This window comes from Primulina eburnea, chromosome 8 (genome assembly GCF_022965805.1).
Source record: "Primulina eburnea isolate SZY01 chromosome 8, ASM2296580v1, whole genome shotgun sequence".
NCBI classification, from domain to species: domain Eukaryota; kingdom Viridiplantae; phylum Streptophyta; class Magnoliopsida; order Lamiales; family Gesneriaceae; genus Primulina; species Primulina eburnea.
In genome coordinates this window covers 38,118,143-38,141,202 of record NC_133108.1, presented here as the reverse complement: position 1 = coordinate 38,141,202, position 23,060 = coordinate 38,118,143, and the positions used below count along the sequence as shown (strand labels likewise).

General features: G+C 31.5%; 2 protein-coding genes across 4 annotated transcripts; both read left to right on the top strand.

Annotated features, from left to right (window-relative positions):
* Positions 1 to 375: 375 nt before the first annotated feature.
* Positions 376 to 9,552, top strand: LOC140839576 (serine carboxypeptidase II-2). The gene is given in 11 exon segments (XM_073206391.1): positions 376 to 564; positions 566 to 779; positions 1,096 to 1,203; positions 1,734 to 1,829; positions 1,926 to 2,018; positions 5,805 to 5,890; positions 5,981 to 6,244; positions 7,351 to 7,484; positions 7,952 to 8,047; positions 8,424 to 8,529; positions 9,280 to 9,552. Coding segments are annotated over 11 exon segments (1,422 nt in total). The 5' UTR covers positions 376 to 501; the 3' UTR covers positions 9,442 to 9,552.
* Positions 9,553 to 10,108: 556 nt separating this feature from the next.
* Positions 10,109 to 13,668, top strand: LOC140839575 (pentatricopeptide repeat-containing protein At4g30825, chloroplastic). Of its 3 annotated transcripts, XM_073206390.1 has the most exons (4): positions 10,113 to 10,263; positions 10,448 to 10,677; positions 10,941 to 13,195; positions 13,308 to 13,668. In XM_073206390.1, the coding sequence occupies exons 2-3, from the start codon at positions 10,485 to 10,487 to the stop codon at positions 13,097 to 13,099; spliced, it is 2,352 nt and encodes a 783-aa protein (XP_073062491.1). In that variant the 5' UTR covers positions 10,113 to 10,263; positions 10,448 to 10,484; the 3' UTR covers positions 13,100 to 13,195; positions 13,308 to 13,668. The 3 variants fall into 3 exon arrangements, with proteins under 3 accessions (XP_073062489.1, XP_073062491.1, XP_073062490.1); XM_073206389.1 differs by having other exon boundaries at positions 10,114 to 10,263; positions 10,448 to 13,195; XM_073206388.1 differs by having other exon boundaries at positions 10,109 to 13,195.
* Positions 13,669 to 23,060: the final 9,392 nt, after the last annotated feature.

Sequence of the window (23,060 nt, the reverse complement as noted above, 5' to 3'; positions counted from 1 at the left end):
ACTACAATAAGAATAATTACCACAATTTATTTTTTTTAAAAATAACAAAGATGAATAATTGAAAATATAATTTATTTTGAATTTTTTATTGACTCAAAAATATAAATTTATTATTTAATTTTTAATTAAATTAAACAATATTATTTTAAAATAAAATCTGGATTTTTTTTGAAGGAAAATAAAATCTGGATATAAATAATAATAAAAAAAAAGAATGTTCTTTATTTTTGTTTAAAATAAAAAAAAACAAGGTTATATATTATCATTTTTTTCCGTAAATTTTTATGGTGCTTTTGATTTTTGGTTGAGAAATGATATATTTCCTTTTAAGTCTGAAATTATTATTATTACGCACGTGCGTTTTCGCAACAAACAAAAACCATAAAGAAGATGGAGTGATTGGTCGGTTACCCTTAAAATGTATGACGCTCCCTGCTTTCTGGGGGCGTGCCACTGACATTTCCTCGCGAACCAACCTTTTCTACGAAGAACCCTAAAAAGATGTCAACTTTCGATTTGGTTGTCTATATTTTATTCCTAATATTCGTAGCCAAGCTCCAGTTTGGTAAGTTGCAGGGGTAGTTTTTCTTCCGACCCATCTAATCAGCAGCAGCTGGATAAGGTATTGGATCTTCCGGGACAGAGTTTCAATGTTAGTTTTGCAAGCTATTCAGGGTACGTGACTACCAACAAGGAGTCTGGACGAGCGCTCTTTTATTGGTTCTTCGAGTCTGTGGTGGACCCTTCTTCGAAGCCGCTTGTTCTTTGGCTTAATGGAGGTCAAAATCTCTCTATTTTCTTGTGTTACCCTCAAAGAAGGTGCTGTTTGATTTTAATGTGTTGTTTTTGAGGGGATGGATATGAAGAATTTTGGTCGTGGCTCATTTATGAGTAAAAAGAGACGATGACTTAAGGGCCATCTCTGCCGATTAGTCAAAGGGAGGAGTGATGCTCTGTGTTTTGGTTGGAGCTTGTTTTTCTTCTGAAATGAAATTTAAATTGTTTTTATTGCTCATTTGTTTGGCTGTTAAGTTCATAATATAAATATGGTTTTGTGAAAATCATATATCTTTGTTATCCTGTTGGAGATTTTAGGTCCTGGATGTTCATCAGTTGCATTTGGACTGGCCGAGGAGATTGGACCTTTCCACATAGAGAAAGATGGAAAGAGCCTTTATTTGAACCCTTATTCTTGGAATGAAGGTATATTTTTGGCATCGCACCTTTGAAAATACTAGTAATTGCATCTGCAGGTTCCTGTTGGTAGACAGCTGCTTTCTAGTCTGAAAATGAACTTAAAACGTCCACACTTCATAACCCCTACAAAAAACGAAAACTAAATATCTCTGAAAATGATTAATGGATTCACTCATTTTCTTGAGAAAAAATAGGTGTTGAGGGCTATTTAACCACAGACTGCATAATTTTGAGCAGATGGCAAATTGAATGCTATCAACAACTGGTCTGGCTTCTCTATGTTATTATTATTTTTTAGAGTTGAAATTTTATGATCACCCTGTTAATGCCTTGGTTAGTTGGTAATTTCTTCCTTCATGGAATGATAATCATTTTATACCTTCGAGTTTCAGAACCTAGAAGTACTAATGTTGCTAATGGTTGTTATGCATTTCACTGCATTATCAAATTCTATCTTTTAGCATCCTTTACCCTGTTCTTGACATTCATTTTGTTTTATAATGAGAATTTTTCCTATTTGTTTTTTGATTTTGCAGTGGCAAATATTTTGTTTCTGGACTCTCCAGTTGGAGTGGGCTTTTCATATTCAAACACTTCATCTGACTTGTTGAGTAATGGTGATGAAAGGACAGGTAACTTTTTCTGCTTGAGCCTTTTTTCTGTTATCTTCATTGTTCTAATCTATGTAGATTCGTCCAGAAACTTGATTTCAATTTCTTACATTGCAGCTGCTGAAAACCTAGAATTTTTATTGCAGTGGTTTGATCGTTTTCCACAGTACAAAGAAAACGATTTCTACATTACAGGAGAGAGCTACGCTGGTCAGTGGCCATATATTTCCTCGAAGTGTACTTATCCTATGAACTGTCATTTGGCTATTTTTACGAGTAAAGTATAAGGAATTGAAACTATGAAAAGTTTCGTATTACTAGTTTGTTTCTTCGTATTACCAGTTTGTTTCCTTCTTATGTTTGTTTTTTTATATAGATGATGAATATATTAGATTTTCTTTTATTGCCTGCAACATGGAATATAATTGGTTTATGAAAGCTATGAATCGCCAGGTTGGATTATCTCAGAAATTGAATTTATTGCCTATGGAAAGCTTTCCTGCTTGTAATAAGAAGAAATAACATAAATCTGGGTAACAGTAAATAGGACATAATGTGACTTGTCTAGAGAAACTACAATAGATAATAAATAATTGCAATCACATTATTATTTCTTGGGTTGAAAGTTGTTATGAAATGAACATCAAATATTAGGTTGCACTTTGGGCTTAGCTGGATAAAAATGTCAGAGAAATCTCATTCACTTCCTTATTAATTGGATGTCAATCTATATAAGCTTAATTTATTGATTACATAATTCGCTCATGTCAAGCTTAGGCATCCAATTGGGTGTTTATGTGTTTTTTCCGTAAGATGGTTTAGATGAATGTCTTGTCCTTCATTGTACATTTTAATTTTATCAGTGAACTTCATCATACATTGATATGAAATTGTGGAATTTTTTAATTATTTTTATTGCTGTCCTTGGGGAGCTATAGGTGTCTTGTTGTTTTAGAGCTTCTTATTACATGTAGGTGGCCTTCATTTGTTAAGCATGCCATCAAAAGTTTGTTGTCTTATTGATTTCTGTATGTTGTTTTCTTCAACAAGTGTTGATATTGATGGTAACCACTGCAGCATTAGTTAGTTATCCATGCTCTTTATTACAGTAGAAATCACTTATCAAATGTACTTTGGCGCATGCATAAAAGTGCATACTTAGCACTTGAAGATTGGTTTTTGTTAGCATAAAAGGACGGACTGACAGTAAATTTTCTCCACATTGCAAACACTCCATTATTAAATGAAAAAGGGACAAGTGGCAAAGTGCTACTTCAGTTTTTTAAGTGGTGGATAGATCCAGTGGTTTTCTGCTAAAGTCTTCTGTGTTGATTAAGCTTTACTTGCCCATAATTTGTAAAAAAAAACGAGAAAAATTGATTTGCACCAGGTTTAAAATTTTTGCCACTATAAAGAAAATTGTGAAATGAACTTGAGTAAATCATGATCACTGTTGTTGCCCGTGGATCCTGTTGTAAACACATGCTTGTGAAAAATAGTAGTAGCTTCATAACTGAAATTCTCAAGACAATGCTATTTCGAAGTATGATTTGACAATTTGATGTTGGAAACAGGGAATGATAAGATAGATGGAAAGTAAGAACAGGGGAAGAAAATAAGGAAGACAACTGTAGGGGATAAAAGGGAAAACTTTTAGGTAATAGGCATAATTGTTCTGTCCTTTAGGTGAAATCAATCCCACCAGTCAGTGTTACCGGTTCTTAATTTCAACCTTAAAATATATGTTCGCATCACCAGTTCTAAGTTTTCTATGAATCTATATATATATATATATATATATAAAAGTGTGGATTATGGAAAAGTTTTCCGATTGTGAAGAGACATAATTAACCTTCACATATTTACTTATTTTCATTATCAAGTAACATATGTTGTAATTTCACATTTAGTCAATTAACTAATATTAATTAGCCACATTTTAGGGTTATGGTTATGTGCTTTTGACTTTCTGCTCTTGTCTTTATTTCATTATAATATTTAATTATGTCATATTTCATTCTTTATTTCATTATAATATTTAATTATGTCATATTTCATTCTATTTCAATTTTTTTTAAATTATTTCATTCTATAACCAATTTTTCTCTCTTTAATTTTTTTTGAAACTCACAAAGGCTCCACGTTATTACAATTGTTGTTTGGAGTATTTGTAAATTATTAAGGGCTTATGGTTGAAAATTTTGATATGTTCTTGAAATTGTATTTGGTATCATAGTTTTGGCATCAAGTTTCCCTCAAAGAATTGCATAATATAAGTGTAAATAATCTATATACCTATAAAAATGAGAATAATGGAAAATTTTTCCGATTGTGAACGGACATAATTACCTTCCACGTTTTACTTATTTTCATTATCAAGTAACATATGTGGTAATTTCACATATAGTCAATTAATTAATACTAATTAACCACATTTTATGATTATGGTTATGTGCTTTTGACTTTCTTCCCTTGTCTTTCTTTCATTATAATATTTAATTATGTCATATTTCATTTTTTTAAAAATTTTATTTCATTCTATAACCAATATTTCTTTCTTTAATTTTTTTGAAACTCACAAAGACTCCACCTTATTACAATTGTCGTTTGGAGTATTTGTAAATTATTAAGGGCTTATGATTGAAAATTTTGATATTTTCTTGAAATTGCATTTGGTATCATAGTTTTGGCATCAAGTTTCTCTCAAAGAATTGCATAATAAAAGTGTGGATAATAGAAAATTTTTCAATTGTGAACGGACATAATTACCCTTTTAATGTTTATTTATTTTCATTATCAAGTAACATATGTCGCATCAAGTAACATATATGATGATTTCACATTTAGTCAATTAATTAATACTAATTAACCACATTTTATGGTTATGGTTTTGTGCTTTTGACTTTGTTCCCTCGTCTTTTTCATTATAATATTTAATTATGTCATATTTCATTCTATTTCATTTTTTAAAAAAATTATTTCATTCTATAACCATTATTTTTCTCTTTGATTTCTTTGAAACTCACAAAAGCTCAACTTTATTGCAATTGTTGTTTGGAGTATTTGTAAATTATTAAGGGCTTAAGATTGAAAATTTTGATATTTTTTTGAAATTGCATTTGGTATCATAGTTTTGACATCAAATTTCTCTCAAAGAATTGCATATGAGTAAGTGCAAAAGAAAGAGAGAACAATTCATTTTATTTTTTTGTTTGGTTGTCGTTTTCTTTCTATTTTCAAAGTGCCGTGCCATCCATTTTTTCCTTATTGTACTTGCTATTTATTTATAAGATATACATTTAGTGATATGTTGCAATGCTAGTAGATGATTGTGGTCAAACTATAAAGTTGACTTGACATATGATGTATTATCTATATATTCTGCATCATTTCATCTTGATCTAAATTGTTTTTTTTTTTGCTCTCCCTAATATTTAGTTTGGATGGATAAGCATTTTTTTGAGTTTTTTACAATCCATATTGTTTTCTATATGTTATGTTTATTATCATTTGCTAATAATATAAGTTTTTAATATTGAATTTTTAACTTTCTATATAATTTATATCATATATAATTAATGCCAACGTGCATCGCACGTACTTCATGCTAGTTGACTTAACAAGACGCAAAAAGTGTGGCTTACACTCTGTAGAGAACAAGTGATGTCAGAAAAGATTAAGATTTTGTTGGCTGCTGGGGAATGCCAAATTTTTGTTTTGTGAATTGAAAAAACCCGAATCATGTGGCACCGGTGGTTTACGTCAGTTACTCTGCCTCTACATTCTAACTGTTTTTGAGCCGATTGCGAAGTTAGGCTCAGTTATGCACCCAGCAGTTAGAGTGATGCAGAATATACTTATGAAACATAACCTTAAGTTCATTGACATACCATTCTAACAAGGAATGTGAAAGGAGTTAGTGATCAAGTTTGGTGCATTAATATGTTACATGTGGCCTTATGTCATGATTATTTCTCACTGTTACATCATGTGTAGGACATTATGTTCCTCAACTAAGCCAAGCTATTGTACGACACAACCACAACACTGGAGAAAAAGTCATCAACCTGAAGGGTTTCATGGTACTAGTTTTTTCCTCTTAAGTTTAGCATGAGAGTTATATGCTTGTGTGAACATAAAAAACCTCTCAGATATCCATATCCTTTAAGCAGGTCGGGAATGCTCTGACAGACGATTTTCATGACCATTTGGGTCGCTTTGAGTTCATGTGGTCAGTTGGTTTGATTTCAGACCAGACCTTCAAGCGGTTGAACATTGTATGCGACTTTGAGTCATTCATACACTCCTCGGAACTTTGTGAGAAAGTTCAAGACATTGCTGAAGAAGAAATGGGAGACATTGATCTTTATAGTATCTATACTCCTCCCTGCAAAGCCAATTTCAGCAGACCAAACCACCCACAGAGTGGAAAAAGGGTATGCGTTTGTGTTTTTGGCATTTTTCTCTTTAGCTTTGCTATCTTGCCCGGTTGACCAAATGTTAATGCTCTTGTTCGATGACCGGGTGGAAGAGAGGTGAAAGCAAAACTCAAAATTTTTGAGAGAACGAGATCATATTTATGTGTGTATATTTTTTAAAATATAAGAATCTATAACAACAATTTAAGGTGGAACGAAGCTACCATTCCTACCAGTCTTCCTCTGGCTCGGGCACTGTTTCATTCATAATAAAAATAGTGCACAAGCGTTGGATGTGTCAAAACTAAATTAAAAATATTAAAATTTAATATATTATATGAAAATATTAAAATTTAAGTATTATTGTAGGAAATAAAAATTACATCATTGGAGAGTGATGTTTTAAAAAATATACAAAAGATGAAAAGTTGTATAAAACAAGATACCGATACGGTAAATAATGTTAGGATGGGTATGTTGTGAACGAAAAGACAAGAGCTACTCTAGATAAGACCAGAAGCAGCTATTCTTGGTGCTTTTCTTGATTGTATCATCATTAGAGGGAGCGTTATTTATATAAAATACAAGAGATACAAAAAAAGATGAAAAAATATAAATCATGATATTATTACACTAACTTTATGCAAAGAATTACTTTGGGATCCAAAAGAACCACACCAAAGAGACCAATTGTATTGCTCTGGGTGATTCTTACTTAATCAACAGTGTACTTCCAGCCATTGCAATTTTCCTTAGTTTTCAGAGAATGATGTCTAAGAGTATTGAACTGCAAAATTTTTCTTATTTTGTGAAATGAGATGACAAAAAAGTTTGCATTTAAGTATTGACATTCAGTTTGATGAGACAATGTTTGGTCGCGAGCATCATAAAAATATTCATTTGTTGTGGGTACCCAGTGTGCAGGTTCCTTTAAATCTTGTGTGGTACATTGTCACAAGTGGCCAGTGCTTTACACAATGCAATTTTTTGTACTCTAAGATGTACCAAATCGGGATTAAAAACAGATAGCATGACATGGGAACTATTTGAAGAGGCTTTATCGATTGAACTGGTCTACCTCAAATATATTAAGATTCCTAATAAAATTTGTTTTCCTGTGATAGAAGTTTGGTATTCTCAGAATAGCATATGATCCCTGCACAGAAGAGCATTCAACCGTCTACTTCAATCTTCCTGAGGTCCAAAGAGCTCTTCATGTTCAAGATAAAAGTCCTTCCTTTAAATGGGAAACCTGCAGGTACAAATTTGTTTTGAATGAGAGAGAGCGATACATCAGATATGTCAGCTTTATGATCTCTACTTATTCTCTAGGGATTATGTGGTTTTATGTTGATTATCCTTCAACTAATGTCGTTTTATGGTGGGAACAACATGCCAACAGGATCCTTTCCTCTTAACAGTTTTCTGCATACATGCATATGTTTTTCTAGAGTAGAAATAGAAATGAAATGAACCCCATAAATTCTAAAAATATCGTGGTTTCGAGTTTTCCCCATTTGTTATATTTCTGGTTCTGCCATTGAATGACGATGATGCTTTCAAAATCTCAACACCTTGCTAAGCCTTATTAACTGATTAAAAATGATCATAATTCTGTAATATTTTCTTGTTTTCTCCTTAAAAATATTTTACTTGTTTTCTCCTTAAACTATACAATGCATTTTCTTTTTACCGGATTTTCTTCTTTGATCATTCTCTTTGTAGTGACCTGGTATCTGATAATTGGAAGGATTCTCCTAGATCAGTGTTGAAGGTCTACAGAGAGCTTCTACGTTCTGGTCTACGCATATGGATCTTCAGGTCTTCCTTCTCACATCTTCAAACTCGTTCGTTACTACATCCTGTTAAAAGTATAGATTATCATTGGCCAGACCTATGTTTCTTGGTCTGTAACTTAAGAGGGATGTGTTAATATGCATAACTGTTGTTGGCTCACTGCCCATGAGCTCCCTTTTGGAAAATTGATTTATAACACATTGCTAGAGGATGTTATGCATCTCAAACTTCTTTTACATCATATGATCGCATCAAAATTCAGTGTGGCATCCTATATTTTACAAGTTTGAATGACTCTTTTTCTTTCTGTTCGAGTTTCATATGTTGGTAACCTCTAATTATGGTCTCACAAATGTTCCTTTGGCAATATTTTTTTAACAAGTTTATCTGAACTTTTTAGTGGGGATACTGATGCTGTTATTCCAGTTGCATCAACCAGATACAGTATAGACTCTCTAAAACTTCCAACAGTTGGTCCATGGCGTGCTTGGTATGATGATGGCCAGGTCAGTTTGGTGCATTCACTTTAAAATTTCGATTTACAAAGCCAAACTCGGCATATTTATCTTACATTCAAATTTACACTTAACGGAGATAGAAGGAACATCTCACTGAAGCATAAATCTTTGCGCTTCAAAAAGTTTGTAATATTTTCACCACCTTATCATAAAAGAACTGGAGCACATATTTATTGATTAGATTGGGGAAAATTCAAGGAGGGCATTGGGCAAATAAAAGAGATTAATAGAATAATACAAAGGGAATTTGCTAGAGATTTTACTTCGTTCTGTCTGTATTAAATGTTATCCTGATTACAATAACCAACATCAAGTGCCATACTTGGAATGGTTGAATAAAGTTCTTTTCTGGAATGATGATAATGGAAAATAAAAAATTCTACTCGCCCTGCCCTCACTTCAGCCTGCCGTATTGGATTTCTACATCATCTTTGTGCTACTGTTGAGTTGTTTCACCAGTTGTTGATCCTTCCCCATTATTATTGTTGTATTGCTCATGGCTTCCTCATCGACCTGGCCTTGGATATTAGTCAACTGTAAGCTAATTGCTTCATCATGACTTCACTTGAATCGCACTGTTCTGCTCTCCTAATCTGCCTCAAGAGAATATTTTTTTCAGATTGGTTCTTAACAAAATGTAAACTTTTTCACTTTGAATTGTATATTATGACGTATAAATGATTTTAAAAAAGGAATTGAAATAATCTCTATCGTTTGTCTACCAAATCTGTGCTACAGGTAGGAGGATGGACGCAAGAATACGACGGGCTGACATTTGTTACAGTGAGAGGTGCAGGGCATGAAGTTGCACTGCATAAACCTAAACAAGCTTTAACACTCTTCAAGTCTTTTCTGTCCGGAAATTCGATGCCAAAACTCGACCTATTCAGTGACTCGTAGATTGGATAATATCATAGTTGATTTCAATGACTTGACCGAAATTATGCTCGTTCCACATATATTTCAAGAACATCAATCAATCGGATGACTTTATGCCATTGGTTTCCAAGATTTTCGATTCTTTTCTATTTGCTGCGCACTTTTTTGTCGGATCGCACCAGTTGATACATGAAACTTTTTCGAAAAGTATACGAAAGCATGGAATGTAAAAGTGTTGGAATGAAGAAAGATGAATAGGGAAAATATACATGTGCATACATATATCTATATGTATTTAAGCAACTTCTCAACAACTAAGAGATCCATTCAAGGAACTCCTATTGAAAAATAGTTTCACTTTTTAGTTGGAACTTTAGATGGTTCTCGAAAAAAAATAGTAAAAAAATTTATTCTTAGAATCGAGATTAAAAGAAATTATAAACCAATGCTTTTTTTCGTAGATTTGATCTTGATTTACAATCATAGCTTCTGAAAAATTATTGGTTGAAGTAAAATGATTATTTGTTTATGTTCAAAGGAAATATTTACTTAAAAAAATGAAGATTTAATGTGTTGTATGATGACTGAAAACCTTTTTCTTATCCATAAATTTTTATTTTTTGGGAATTCTTCTTAGCCGTAGATTAACATATTAGCAAAAACACAGCTGATATTAGAAAACTATTAATTAAAAAGAAGAAAAATATGTATCCAAAGAAGTGTCCGCGCTTGCAGTTATCATCCTCTTCAAACTCAACTTCTCTGATCAAAGGTACGCTCTCTGAGTGCTTCCCGCCTCTAATCTACCTCCTGTTTCAGCTGGATTAAACCAGTATCAATCAGGTAATTCATGTAGAGGTATTCCATGGCCTCTCTGAAACTCTCGTTGACTATTGATAACAACTCTTACGACTCCAATAAGTTATCTTCAAGTGTGAAATCCTTGAAATTTACTTCAATTTCTTTATTTTCGGGTTATGTGAATATGAATGGGACGTTAACTGCGAATCCGTTTGGTAAACTAAAGCACCGTAGTGTTTCTGGGTTACGAAGTCAGTGTTCGCATGCGTCCGAGTCTACAGTGGATCCCGGTGTTGATAACGTGGAGAAATGTAGTGAAAATGATGATATTGGGGTGGGAAGCCCAGTTATTTATAGAAATATTCATAAAGGAAGATTTAATATCTGGAAAAGGTTGCGGGAATCTAAGACTGTCAATAAGCCTACCAAACGGATGCCGGGCATGCGTGGAAACAGGTATGCTTATAAACGTGTAGAAAAACCTGTGGTTTTAGATGAACAAAATGATTCGGCTTTTGTCTTGGGTGATACAGTGGTTGATTTTGATTTTGATTTTGATGATATTGGGAATGAGTTAAGCTTGGAGCGTTGCAATGCCATTTTAAAACAGCTCGAGAAGAGCAATAATAACCAAGCTTTGAGGTTTTTTGAGTGGATGAAAGTTAATGGGAAGCTGAAGCAGAATGTAATTGCTTGTAATATAATTCTTCGTGTTTTAGGCAGAAAAGAAGACTGGGATGGAGCAGAATCGATGATCAAGGGAATGGTTAGTAAATACAACTGTGAGCTTGATTATCGGACTTTTAATACTCTTATTTATGCTTGTTGTAAGATGGGGCTTGTGGATTTAAGTACGAGGTGGTTTCGGATGATGTTGGATTATGAGGTTCAACCAAATATTGCTACTTTTGGAATGCTGATGTCCCTTTACCAGAAGCATGGGTTTCTTGAAGAGGCAGAATTTACGTTTTCTCAGATGAGGAATCTGAAACTTTTGTGCCATTCTGCTTACTCAGCTATGATTACAATATATACGCGTATGGGCTTGTATGACAAAGCAGAAGATGTTATTGGCTTTCTGAGAGAAGATGAATTGGTTTTAAATTTTGAGAATTGGTTGGTTCTGCTCAATGCTTACTGTCAACAGGGCAAGTTGAATGATGCTGAAAAAGTCTTGTCCGCAATGCCAGAAGCTGGCTTTCCGCCCAATATAATTGCATACAACACCATGATCACTGGATATGGAAAAGTATCAAGAATGGATGAGGCAGAACTCTTGTTCCAAAACCTTAGAAAACTTGGTTTGGAGCCTGATGAAACAACATATAGATCATTAATTGAAGGTTGGGGTCGTGCAGGCAATTATAAGCTAGCAGAACGTAACTATGTGGAATTGACAATGTTGGGTTTCAAGCCTAATTCATCAAACTTGTACACGTTGTTAAATTTACAAGCAAAACATGAAGATGACGAGGGTTCCATCAGAACTATTCATGATATGATGATGATTGGTTGTCAAAAGTCCTCCATCCTTGGTGTTGTCATGAAGGCATATGAGAAGGCTAATAGGCTGGATAAAATGTCTTATATTTTGGAAGGTTCCCTGTACGACCATGTTCTTAAAAATCAGACATCTTGTGCAATACTTGTGACGGCTTTCGTGAAAAATTGCTTGATAGATGATGCACTGAAAGTTCTAAGAGAGAAGCAGTGGGAGGATCCACTATTCGAGGACCACTTACACCATCTCTTAATATGTTCCTGCAAAGATATAGGTCATCTTGAGAATGCCATCAAACTTTTTACTTGCATGCCTAAAGCTGGGGTGCCCAACTTGAATATTTTCTGCACAATGATTGACATATACAGTAGTATGAGCATGTTTTCTGAAGCTGACAAGCTGTATGCTGAGTTGAAGACTTCAGGAGTTCAATTGGACATGATCGCCTTCAGCATTATAATAAGAATGTATGCAAAATATGGATCTTTGAAAGACGCCTGTGCAGTTTTGGATGAGATGAAGGAACAGAATAATATCGTGCCTGATGTTTATCTTCTACGAGATATGCTCCGCATTTATCAGCGTTGTGGAATGAATGACAAGTTAGCTGATCTGTATTATAAAGGGTTGAAAAATGGCAAAATTTGGGATGAGGAAATGTATAATTGTGTTATAAACTGCTGTGCCAATGCACTTCAAGTTGATGAACTTTCACGGCTTTTTGATGAGATGCTTCAGCGAGGATTTGCGCCAAACACTGTTACCTTTAATGTAATGCTCAATGCTTATGGAAAATCTAGGCTATTTGAAAAGGCTAGAAAGGTATTTTGGATGGCTAAGAAACGGGGCTTAATTGATGTTGTATCTTACAATACTATCATAGCTGCATATGGGAAAAATAAGTACTTGAAAAATATGTCCGCTGCAGTCAGGAAAATGCAATTTGATGGCTTTTCTGTTTCTCTTGAAGCATACAATTGCATGTTGGATGTCTATGGTAAAGAAGGTGAAATGGAAAAGTTTAGAAATGTGTTACAGTGGATGAAGGATTCTAATCATGCTTCTGACCGTTACACTTACAACATCCTAATTAACATTTATGGCGAGCATGGATGGATTGATGAAGTTTCTGGTGTGCTAATGGAACTGAAAGAGAGTGGAATTGGGCCTGATTTGTGCGGCTATAACACATTAATAAAAGCATATGGTATTGCTGGAATGGTTGAAGATGCTGTGGTCTTGGTCAAGGAAATGAGAGAAAATGGCATAGAGCCTGACAGGATAACCTATACCAACTTGATTGCTGCATTAAGAAAGAACGATAAGGTGTTAGAGGCTGTAAAGTGGTCCTTGTGGATGAAGCAGATGGGGATTTGACACAACTGTATTCATTTGCTATTGTGTGTGGTCACCCTGCTTCTTTCCTTTCCATCGTCAGACCAAATCATAGTATGCTGAGAACTGAATGTCGTGGTGAGTTTTGTCTGTGTATATCTTTTTTTCGTCTCAGAATATTACTCTTTGGGTCATTCTCAAATTATTTTGAATGTTTGGCTTGCTAAATATTCATTTCTTTCTTTTGCAGCAATTGGTTTTGCTCGGTGGTGTGTATAGACAATGCATATTCAACTTGTGCAGTTAGTGCAAAAGGATATGAAGTAATGACCATATAATTTAAAAACCTCACTGAACAAATCCGAAACTATTATCCTATCTATATGTCAACATGGGGAAGAGCAGGTCCTCTGTGTGTTTTATCCACATCCATTTTGTTAACTCCAGTAGGATTAAATCCACTTGCAGCCTGTATGTATATTCTTTAACACTAAAAAGTTTTTTTGGGTCATGGTTATATCTGCTGTTTTTTTTCAGTCTGCAACAGATCCCGCATTTCTGATGTAAAAATATCAGCTAATGATATTATATTTCTTCTCGTGTCTGCAAAACCATTCAGTTGCATTCTTCCCTTTTCTCTGAATCTACTTCTGCTTTGTGGATGACCCAGTATGCTTTCTTTGTCGTGATTAATATTGTTCTCTGCTGTTCTCTTGAGCTCATTCTTAACAATGCTGGTGTAAGGCATAAGTAGGAGAATAAAGTCGGTACTCATTTATACTTCACTAGCATGAAAGCACGTTCGTGAATCCATATTCTATATAACAAAAAAATAAATCTATAATAAAAATACTTTTTACTCTCTACATAACACGATCTAATATATCAATCAACATTTTGTTCGGAAAAAGATAAATCAGAACAAATTATAAGAATTAGAAATAATGATTTATCAAATTAGGTAATAAATTGAACTGACAGAACAATATAAATATAATTATATGAATGAACTTGAATTTATTAAGTAATAATAGACTGTAAATAGAATGCTATGAATGGATTTTAATTAGTTAAGCAATATAAGAGTGTAAGAAAATATTTTGATATACGATGTTGATATTTTTCTATTTATTATTTCAATGAATTGATAAATATGCTATTCAAATTAAAAATATTACATCTTGAAGATCTAAAATAGTACTTATTTATAATTCTTGGAATAACTAAGAATATATGACAACAATTGTTCATTTTAGGTTATAGTTTAACTATAATGACATGAATATCGTAAATTCGAAATCTTTCAAAAACTTGTATTTCGTTAGTCAATGAGTTATATATAAAAAATAAAACATTATATTAGCTAAAGAAAATTTATGAACATAAACTGTATTTTGAGAAGAAAAAAACAATAATATATTTAAACACAATAATTGAAAATAAACTAAAAATATACGCCATTCACCACTTTTATGTCCAATATATATTTGCTAAAAGTAGTGAACTAAAAAACTTTCATTTCCTACAATTTTACTAAACAAGGATTTATTTCCTTAAATTAATAATTAAAATCAACCAATTATTTTATGCAAGTTAATTGAGTTGAATGATAAATAGACGTTACAATTTTTAACTTAATTAACTTGAATGATACATAGATGTTAAAAAAACCTAACTTTTTTTTCTAACAATTATATATTCATTTTATTTTATACTGTGATGTTTAATGAAATATCACCTTTCTATCTCACAAAAGAGAGAAAAATACCATAACTCTAGATTAATTTCCAGTGCAGTGTATCATCATAATCATTATCTCATCAGTTTTTTTTTTCAGAATTACATTTGCTAAGGTTTGAAGGTATTAACAGAAAATTTGAATTTGTTCTCACTATATATTTATATTTTAAGAATTTTTTATTATCATTTGAAAGGAAAAATCATGTACACTACAGATGAATTCTATAAATATTAGACATTAAAAAATTATTAAATTTGAATTAGAATAAAATATAATCATTTAAGTATAATGATATTTTTCAATTCAATTAATTATTATTAGAAGATTATCAATAATTTAGATTCATACCGTGCCTAACTTCTTTAATTCTTTCTTTTTCTTTTTTTGCTAATTAAAATAATAAAATTTAACATGACAAAATGGTGAGGTATGAGATAATAAATAATAATGAGATAATAATAATAATAGATAATCAATTCTTATTAATTATTAATCGAGATGGTCAAATTGCAACTCATGATCATGAGAAAATATTTAAGAGGTGTCAGATGAATGATGACAATGACATATTTATAATGGCTTAATTTTTTTCATGTTTTATAATTTATTAGATCATATTAATTTAAGTGATATAATTATCATAACTTAATTGTTTTCAGTTATAAATAGATAATATAATCCTAAAGACATCATAAGGATAAATTTAGAATTTTGACATAAGAAAATATCTAGAAAATAATTTCCAACTATTTTCTCCCTTTCACTTAAATTATAATATGTATATATTAATCACACAACTGGTAATTCTCATTATACCAAAATAAATTCCAATTTAGTGGTGGTAACATTATATTAAGAATTATTTGTGGGAATATATTGCTTTTACTCCTTCTTGAATCATTTTTGTCATTTATTTTAAAAACAATTTCATAATAATTTTATCTATATACCATTAGACTCTAGCATTTTTGACATAGAATAGACACAATCATTTTTTTTTTAGAAAAATAAGCTGAAAAATTATCAATGATGATTTTTAATTTTTTGTTGAATCAAGAATTTGGTACATTTTGGTGGTTAACAAATAATATTAATGTGGTAAAACTGATTTAAGAGAAACTCATACAGCTGATACAGTTAAACAAAACTGATATTGCTCAAAACTAAATAAAAAAGTCTAAATGATTTCACTTTACCAAACATCAAAATCAGTCTAAGACATAGCTCTAAACTAACGTCCACATCAAGTAGTTTGAACAAATTGATCACAACAGTGTATGAGTCAAGACTGATCGTAACAATGTATGAACTGTCAGGAAAACTTTGACATGGACTAAACAGCCAACAAACACTTTTGATTGAACATATATATTTTTAAGAGTGTAAATAGAGGAGCAGTTGATTTCATGATCCATCAATCATTCCCTGATAATAATAAGTATTCAAAGTCCTTGATATACCTGAGCGAAACTGAATCAAAAGAATTTTATCTGGTCATGTAAGGATCATTTTGTGATAAGTTAGTATCATTTTGTATTACTTGTATATAGCAGTTTGTAGATAGTCTATGAATCAATTTGATATACTAGGACTTTCAGTTTGACAATGTTTAAGACCAAATTAAATTGGAATTTTGCAACTACTTGTATCATCCAAAGTTTTTTAGTGCGAACCTTCCTAATAGAAGAAAGGGTGACGTAGGAAGCTCCAGTTCTCCGAACATCCAGAAACATATCTGCCATCTTTACACTTCAATTTAACACTTCCCATTCACACTGTGATTTGTTCTAATATGCCAGTTTGGCTTCTTTCTGCACTTATATGTTAGCAAACTGATACATGCACTCGAGAATAGTCAGTTTAGTTGTCAAACCATCAAAACTAATCGAAGAAATTTTCATATTGTTTTTTAAGTGTTTATTCAATCATCTTCTAAACACTTAACTGGTCATACATTTTATTAACTTTAGATAATATATTTTATATGTTTATTATTATTTTTAAAAATGCTACTAAAAATTGAGATTTTATCAATAATCTTCAATTTCTTTGTAGTTTTACACATTTATAACATTTTTAAAAATATTATTATTTAAATTTACATTTATATTATAAATAAGTTGAAAACTTTTTTGTGTAGCTAAAATGGGAAAAAAATCGGAAATTAATATTACTTATTAATTATTAAATTCGTTAACCATCATTGTTCATTATGTATTAAACGGTTTGACATGATCAATAATTTTAAAAAAAACATAATTCTATTTAAATGAGCAATGATGCTTTACTATGTATGTCCCTAACACATAAATATATTTACAAAAATATCAATATAATGTCTCATATTTTACACTAGCTCTTCAATTTCTTTATAGTTTATATACATTTATATCGTTTTAATAATAATTATTATTTACATTTATATTATAAGTAAAGTAGAAAACTTATATTCTTGTGGTCAAAACAGGAAAAAAGGAAATTAAGATTACTTATTAATTATTAAATTCTTTAACCATCATTGTTCATTATGTATCTACCAGTTTGACATGATCAATATTTGAAAAACTATAATTCCATTTAAAGTGACAATAATGTTTTATCATATATGTTCCTATCACATAAATATATTTTAAAAAATGTCAATGTAATGTATAATGTTTTACACATATGGAGGGCTAGTTTGACCAATTTACAATTGAAAAACATTGCCCTCTATATACATTATTGTAGGTTTGACATGGTCAACACTTGAAAAACAATAATTCCATCTAAAGGGACGATGATGTTTTACCATGCATACACTTAACAAATAAATATATTTAAAAAATATCAATATAATTTTTAATTGTTTACACATGTGGAGAGTTAGTTTGGTCAATTCACAATTGAAAAATATTGTTCTCTATCCACATATTTGTAGGTACTATGAAGTAGCACGTACGTTGTACATGGTATCCTGATGATTATTGCCCAAGATAATTATGTCTAATAGACTTTAACTTAAATAATATAATAAAAATTATGTATAAGACAATGGGATGATGATATATAATCAGTCATTCAAAATAATAAATGTTTAAAAAATATATAAACGAACATTTATTAATAGATAAATTATAATTTAGGACATAAATACAAAAAATAAAAAGCATATATTGCTATAATTTATGATGAGTTAAAAGTTTTCGTACTTGATATTCACATATGTCATCTTTTGTGTATCATTTCAAGTTTTTACTCGTCTCTTTCTTTTTGTGAAAGAAGAAATTTTGTCATCATTTTCAATCAGAAATTGTGTACTTCATTTGGTATCAGTAATTAATTTTTTTTGTTTTGTTTTGTTAACTTCAAGACTTGAACATAGGGCTCTGTTTGGTGTTTTTTTTTGTTTTATAAAAGTAATAATTTTGTCATCATCTTCCATCTTAATTTCCGCATTTGCATTGCCATCTTCCATATTTTGAGTCTCAATTATTTTGTTGCTTCGAGATTTGGTGGCTTGAACTTATTTTGTTGCACTCCTACTTTCGTCGATGTGGTTTGAGACACTTTTTTGTTGAATTGCTTGATTTATTGAGCTTTTGCAAGGGTTTTTGGAATCATTTATTGTTTACAACAATTCCGGATAATGGTTATTGAAGACTTTCATAGTATCTTCATTAATTTGGGCGTTGTACATTATATTATTTAGTTCAACCTGAATATCCCACAAATATAATTGAAAATGAGAAGGTCCAGCTTCATTAGGCACTAAAGACCGAAGGTTGTGAAATATTTGGCATATGGTTCTAAAAGTGTAAACCTCTTAGCTCGAAGAAGCTAGCTCTTTATCAATTTTAACGCCTAATGAAGTGAAGGCGAAAATACTATTGTAAGCTCTCACATTTTTCCGAAATTGCATTGCATCTGTTGATTCATAGTCAGTTAATAAATTGGTCATATCAGTTGGCACCTCTTTGACTGCGAATTTTATCTTGCCATTATCGCTATTTGGGGACTCAAATTGAAATTTTCTTAGCACCACAATAACAACAAATATGCATCGGATGTACCTCATGGCGCTCAAGCAATGTTGACTCATGCGTTGATCCATCTAACCATAATAATAAACAAATAATAAAGCGTAAGTGATAATGACAAATATATATGTAATATGTTATTTTATTCAATATAAATTTCACATTCGACAACAAATGTCTTGATAGATACCTAAATGTCTTAAAGCTTTGAGCAATTCATTACCATTTTGTTTTTGCATTTTTGAGATGTGGTAGGATGAAAATCAACTTTTTTTTTTCCTGAGTTTCCAAAACTTTATCAATATATTCTTGACGCTCCTGAACTAATAAGCTCTTATATATTTTCCTTGAACTCTATGAGTGATTCTTTCTCATCTCATTTAAAATTATCTGAAGTTTAGGTAATTATCATAGGATATAAGCATAGGTTGCATCGAGATAAAACAAATAAACTTTTTAAAGATGTTTGACGAGATAAAACAAATAAACTTTTTAAAGATGTTTGACCTTCATATCACACTTTATTGGGAAGAAGTTGTTGTGTATCTAATCCAGTTCTCATGCCAAACAACATGATGTTTGGAAAAAGATGAATGGAGATAAATGATATATAAGAACCTTTAATAAAATGATCTATCATATTAAGTAATAATACATAAAGAATGATATAAAAGGATTTGAACTAAGCAATCTAGAGTATAGAAATAACTCTTGAAATATGATGTTGATGTTTCTCTAACCATTACATCAATCAATTCATAAGTATCATCCTGCAAATGAAAATGTTCTATATTCAAGATCCAAAATTGTGGAATTCTTTATTTATATTTTGCAACAAATTTTTTTAAAACTATTTCGACATATTTTATGCAGGTATGGATGTATCTCAGACCAAAATTGATGTCCTATAACTCAACTTCAAATATTTATTGAGAATTTTTTAAATATACTGAATACCTCATAATCTCTACCACTAACTAAAAGAAATAGATTTTATACTTTGAAATGTTATTTTCTCAGTAGACTAATCTAATGTTTTAGAGGTTCCACAGTGTTGACAGAAATGAACATTGAGAGCAATACGAAATTTATATAATTTTCCATGAGTGTTATTTGAAGATGAAAATTTATTTCTGATGTTGAAAGGAATAAAAATGCAATACGGAACTTGAGGTACTCTTGTGTAGACATGCTTATTGGGTCGGTTCGACCTGGAATCGACCCGAAAAAACCAGAACCGGAACCGGTTTGTTCATACCGGTTCCAGAACAGGTCCAAAACCGTATTTAAATGTAGTGGACCGATTCAATTTAAAAAACTGGCCAAAGTAGGTTCCGGATCCGGTTCCGAAAATCCGAATCGGAACGGATTCGGATCCGATTTTGGTTTGAATTTTAAAGAAATTAATTAAAAACGAAAAAAAAATACAAAATGACATATCTGTTGACCAAAAAAATAAAAAAACGACATATCCGTTGGGCAACGGTTTCCCAACGGATATTTTTGAAATAATTGCAATTAGGCCCCTGATTTAGGGGACAAATTACAATTAATTTTGGGATAAAATTGTAAATATTTTTTTCCATCCCTATAAATATGTGTTTGCTTTTCATAATGTTCACCCATCAATCACATTCTATATTTCTTTGAAGTCAATCTCAAATTGTTAATATTTTCAACACAGTTGTTATTTGTTATTATTTATTATACATATTACTAAATATATATTCAATAGCATCGTCTTCAAACCGCAATTTAGAAATTTTGGTAAAGATTTTGCTTACATTCCCGATTTTGAAGGCTTTGAACCCACCCACGAGGAAGAACATGTTGCGGAACTTCCCAACGAAGGTGGTGGTTGATCATCATCATCCGGCGGAGGAAGCAACATTCTGACGAGCACGAAGACGGGTCGAGCAAAGCGAAACAAAGTTTGGGATAATTTTGACATTGAAAAAAACATGGTATAAACGACTCTTTTGTTGTGTGTAGAATTTGCAAAAACAGATATTCTTATAAAACAGGTGGTGGTTCCGGTGATACTGTCACTTTTTGAAAAAACATTTAGTCAAGGTACATAAGCTTGACCATGATACTCTACAACCATTCGGTAGGGAAATAACTCAACAACAAATTAATCTTTCATTTGGTAAAGCTTTTACGATTACAAAAGAAATATCTCGAAAAACTATCGTTAAATTTGTTACGAAATGTTGTCAACCTTTTATAATAGCTGAACAAGAAGGTTTTGTTGAATTTACTATTACTATTCAACCTGGTTTTCATAATATTTCTAGACACATACTTAAGAAATATTGTTTTGATATGTATAAGGAATATAAAGAAATAATAATATCACATCTTTAAAATATTTCTTGTAGAGTTAGTTTAATAACTGATATTTGGACTAATTTGAAATATGAATCTTATCTTCTTGTTACATGTCATTGGATAGATGAAACTTGGACTATGTAAAAAAAAATTTAGCGTTAGATCATTTAGAATCAACACATAACGCATACACTATATCTAGATATGTGTTACATATTGTTAAGATTTATGAGATACAAAATAAAATAATGTAGATCGCATTAGATAATGCTAACGCTAATATTCTTGCGATTAAATATCTTAAAGATTCATTATAACCAATTTTAGATGGTAATTTGATTTATGTTAGATGTGCATGTACTATTATCAACTTATGTGTTAAATGTGCATGTGATAAATAAATGACTATTGTAATAGAAAAATTCAAAGTATGGGGAAAATTATTACGTGAAAGAAATCATGGACGTGATTGGAAAACACTAGTCGAAACAAATGAGATTTAATTTAAAAAATTTCAACTCCCTGTTGAAACTAGATGGAATTCTTTATATCATTTGCTTCACACTTTGTTGCATTTTCAAGATTTAGTTACTCCATATTACAATAATATTTCGGTAGAGTCTTTAATGTTGACCGATGATGATTGAATATTTTGAGTAAATGTGTTTCTTTGTTAGATATTTTTAAAAAAGCAACCGAAAATTTTTCTGGTATTAACTATCCTATTTCAACCATGTTTTACCTTTAATTTTCAATATGCTTTACAGACTTATTGTGGGGACCCGAACTTAATTCAAACTCAATCACTTTTTGGGAATAATTAATCAATTATAGTAAACAGGGTCAATTTTTTTTAAAAAAATACAAGAGTACGCAGCATATGAAATAATGTCTATTTCATTTACAAGAGTTCTACTCAGATCTAAGTACAAGTCCTGTACAACAATAAATCATAATAATTACTGTTTCTTCACGACACCTCAGGTGATATAACAGATCTACTCCTAAGTCCGGATCTCCACGCTAACTGTCTTCTCTCATCCTCTTCTTGACCCTGATCCAGCCCCACCTGTTGTCATGCACACATACAAGACAAGACAACAGCCAGATAACTCCGGTGAGAATAAATCTCAGTATAAACAATGTATACATGCTATCATATAAAAACATATATAAAAGCATATAATAAATATTCATAACATGTATCGAATCAGAAACATAATTCAATATCAAGCAATGAATCACACTCAGACTCAAACTCGACTCAAACAACGCGTCGTCTCAGACTCGACTCAACTCTATCCTAGGGATCCCGATGTCTGGATAATAATAAATATACCGAATCTCAGTCGATAGGAATGAATCAATCCCTAAACGGCATCGATATAATTAATATATCTAGTGTCTGGGCGAAACAGCCGCAGAATTGACGAATCAGTCAAGAATTAAGCGAATCAGCCAATACTAGACGAATCAGCCAGTAATAAGACGAATCAGTCAATAACCAGACGAATCAGCCGGTGACTAGGCGAATCAGCCAATAACCAGACGAATCAGCCGGTGACTAGGCGAATCAGCCTATGACTCAACGACTCAGTAGTCAATACATGCAGTGGCTATAAATCAATAGACTACAAACATCAATCTCATCAATTACAAATATCAATGTAATAAACTAAGTATGTGATTTAGGGAAACTCGAGTCAAACCTCACTCAAGTTGTGCAATCCCAACTCAACATTAATTTATACCTTTCTTTCTGATATTCTGACTCTGTCGAAGTCTCGAACTCAAAGCCTGTCAATACTCAATCTGACAATAACAATATCGATGTTACATTATCAATACACCACTCAATCAATACTGGATATAATCAGAATCCAATCACACTCTGTTTCAACGGCATAACATC

Excerpts from the sequence above, each read along its gene's own strand:
- LOC140839575 (XM_073206388.1), top strand. The coding sequence starts at position 10,286 with ATGGCCTCTCTGAAACTCTCGTTGACTATTGATAACAACTCTTACGAC.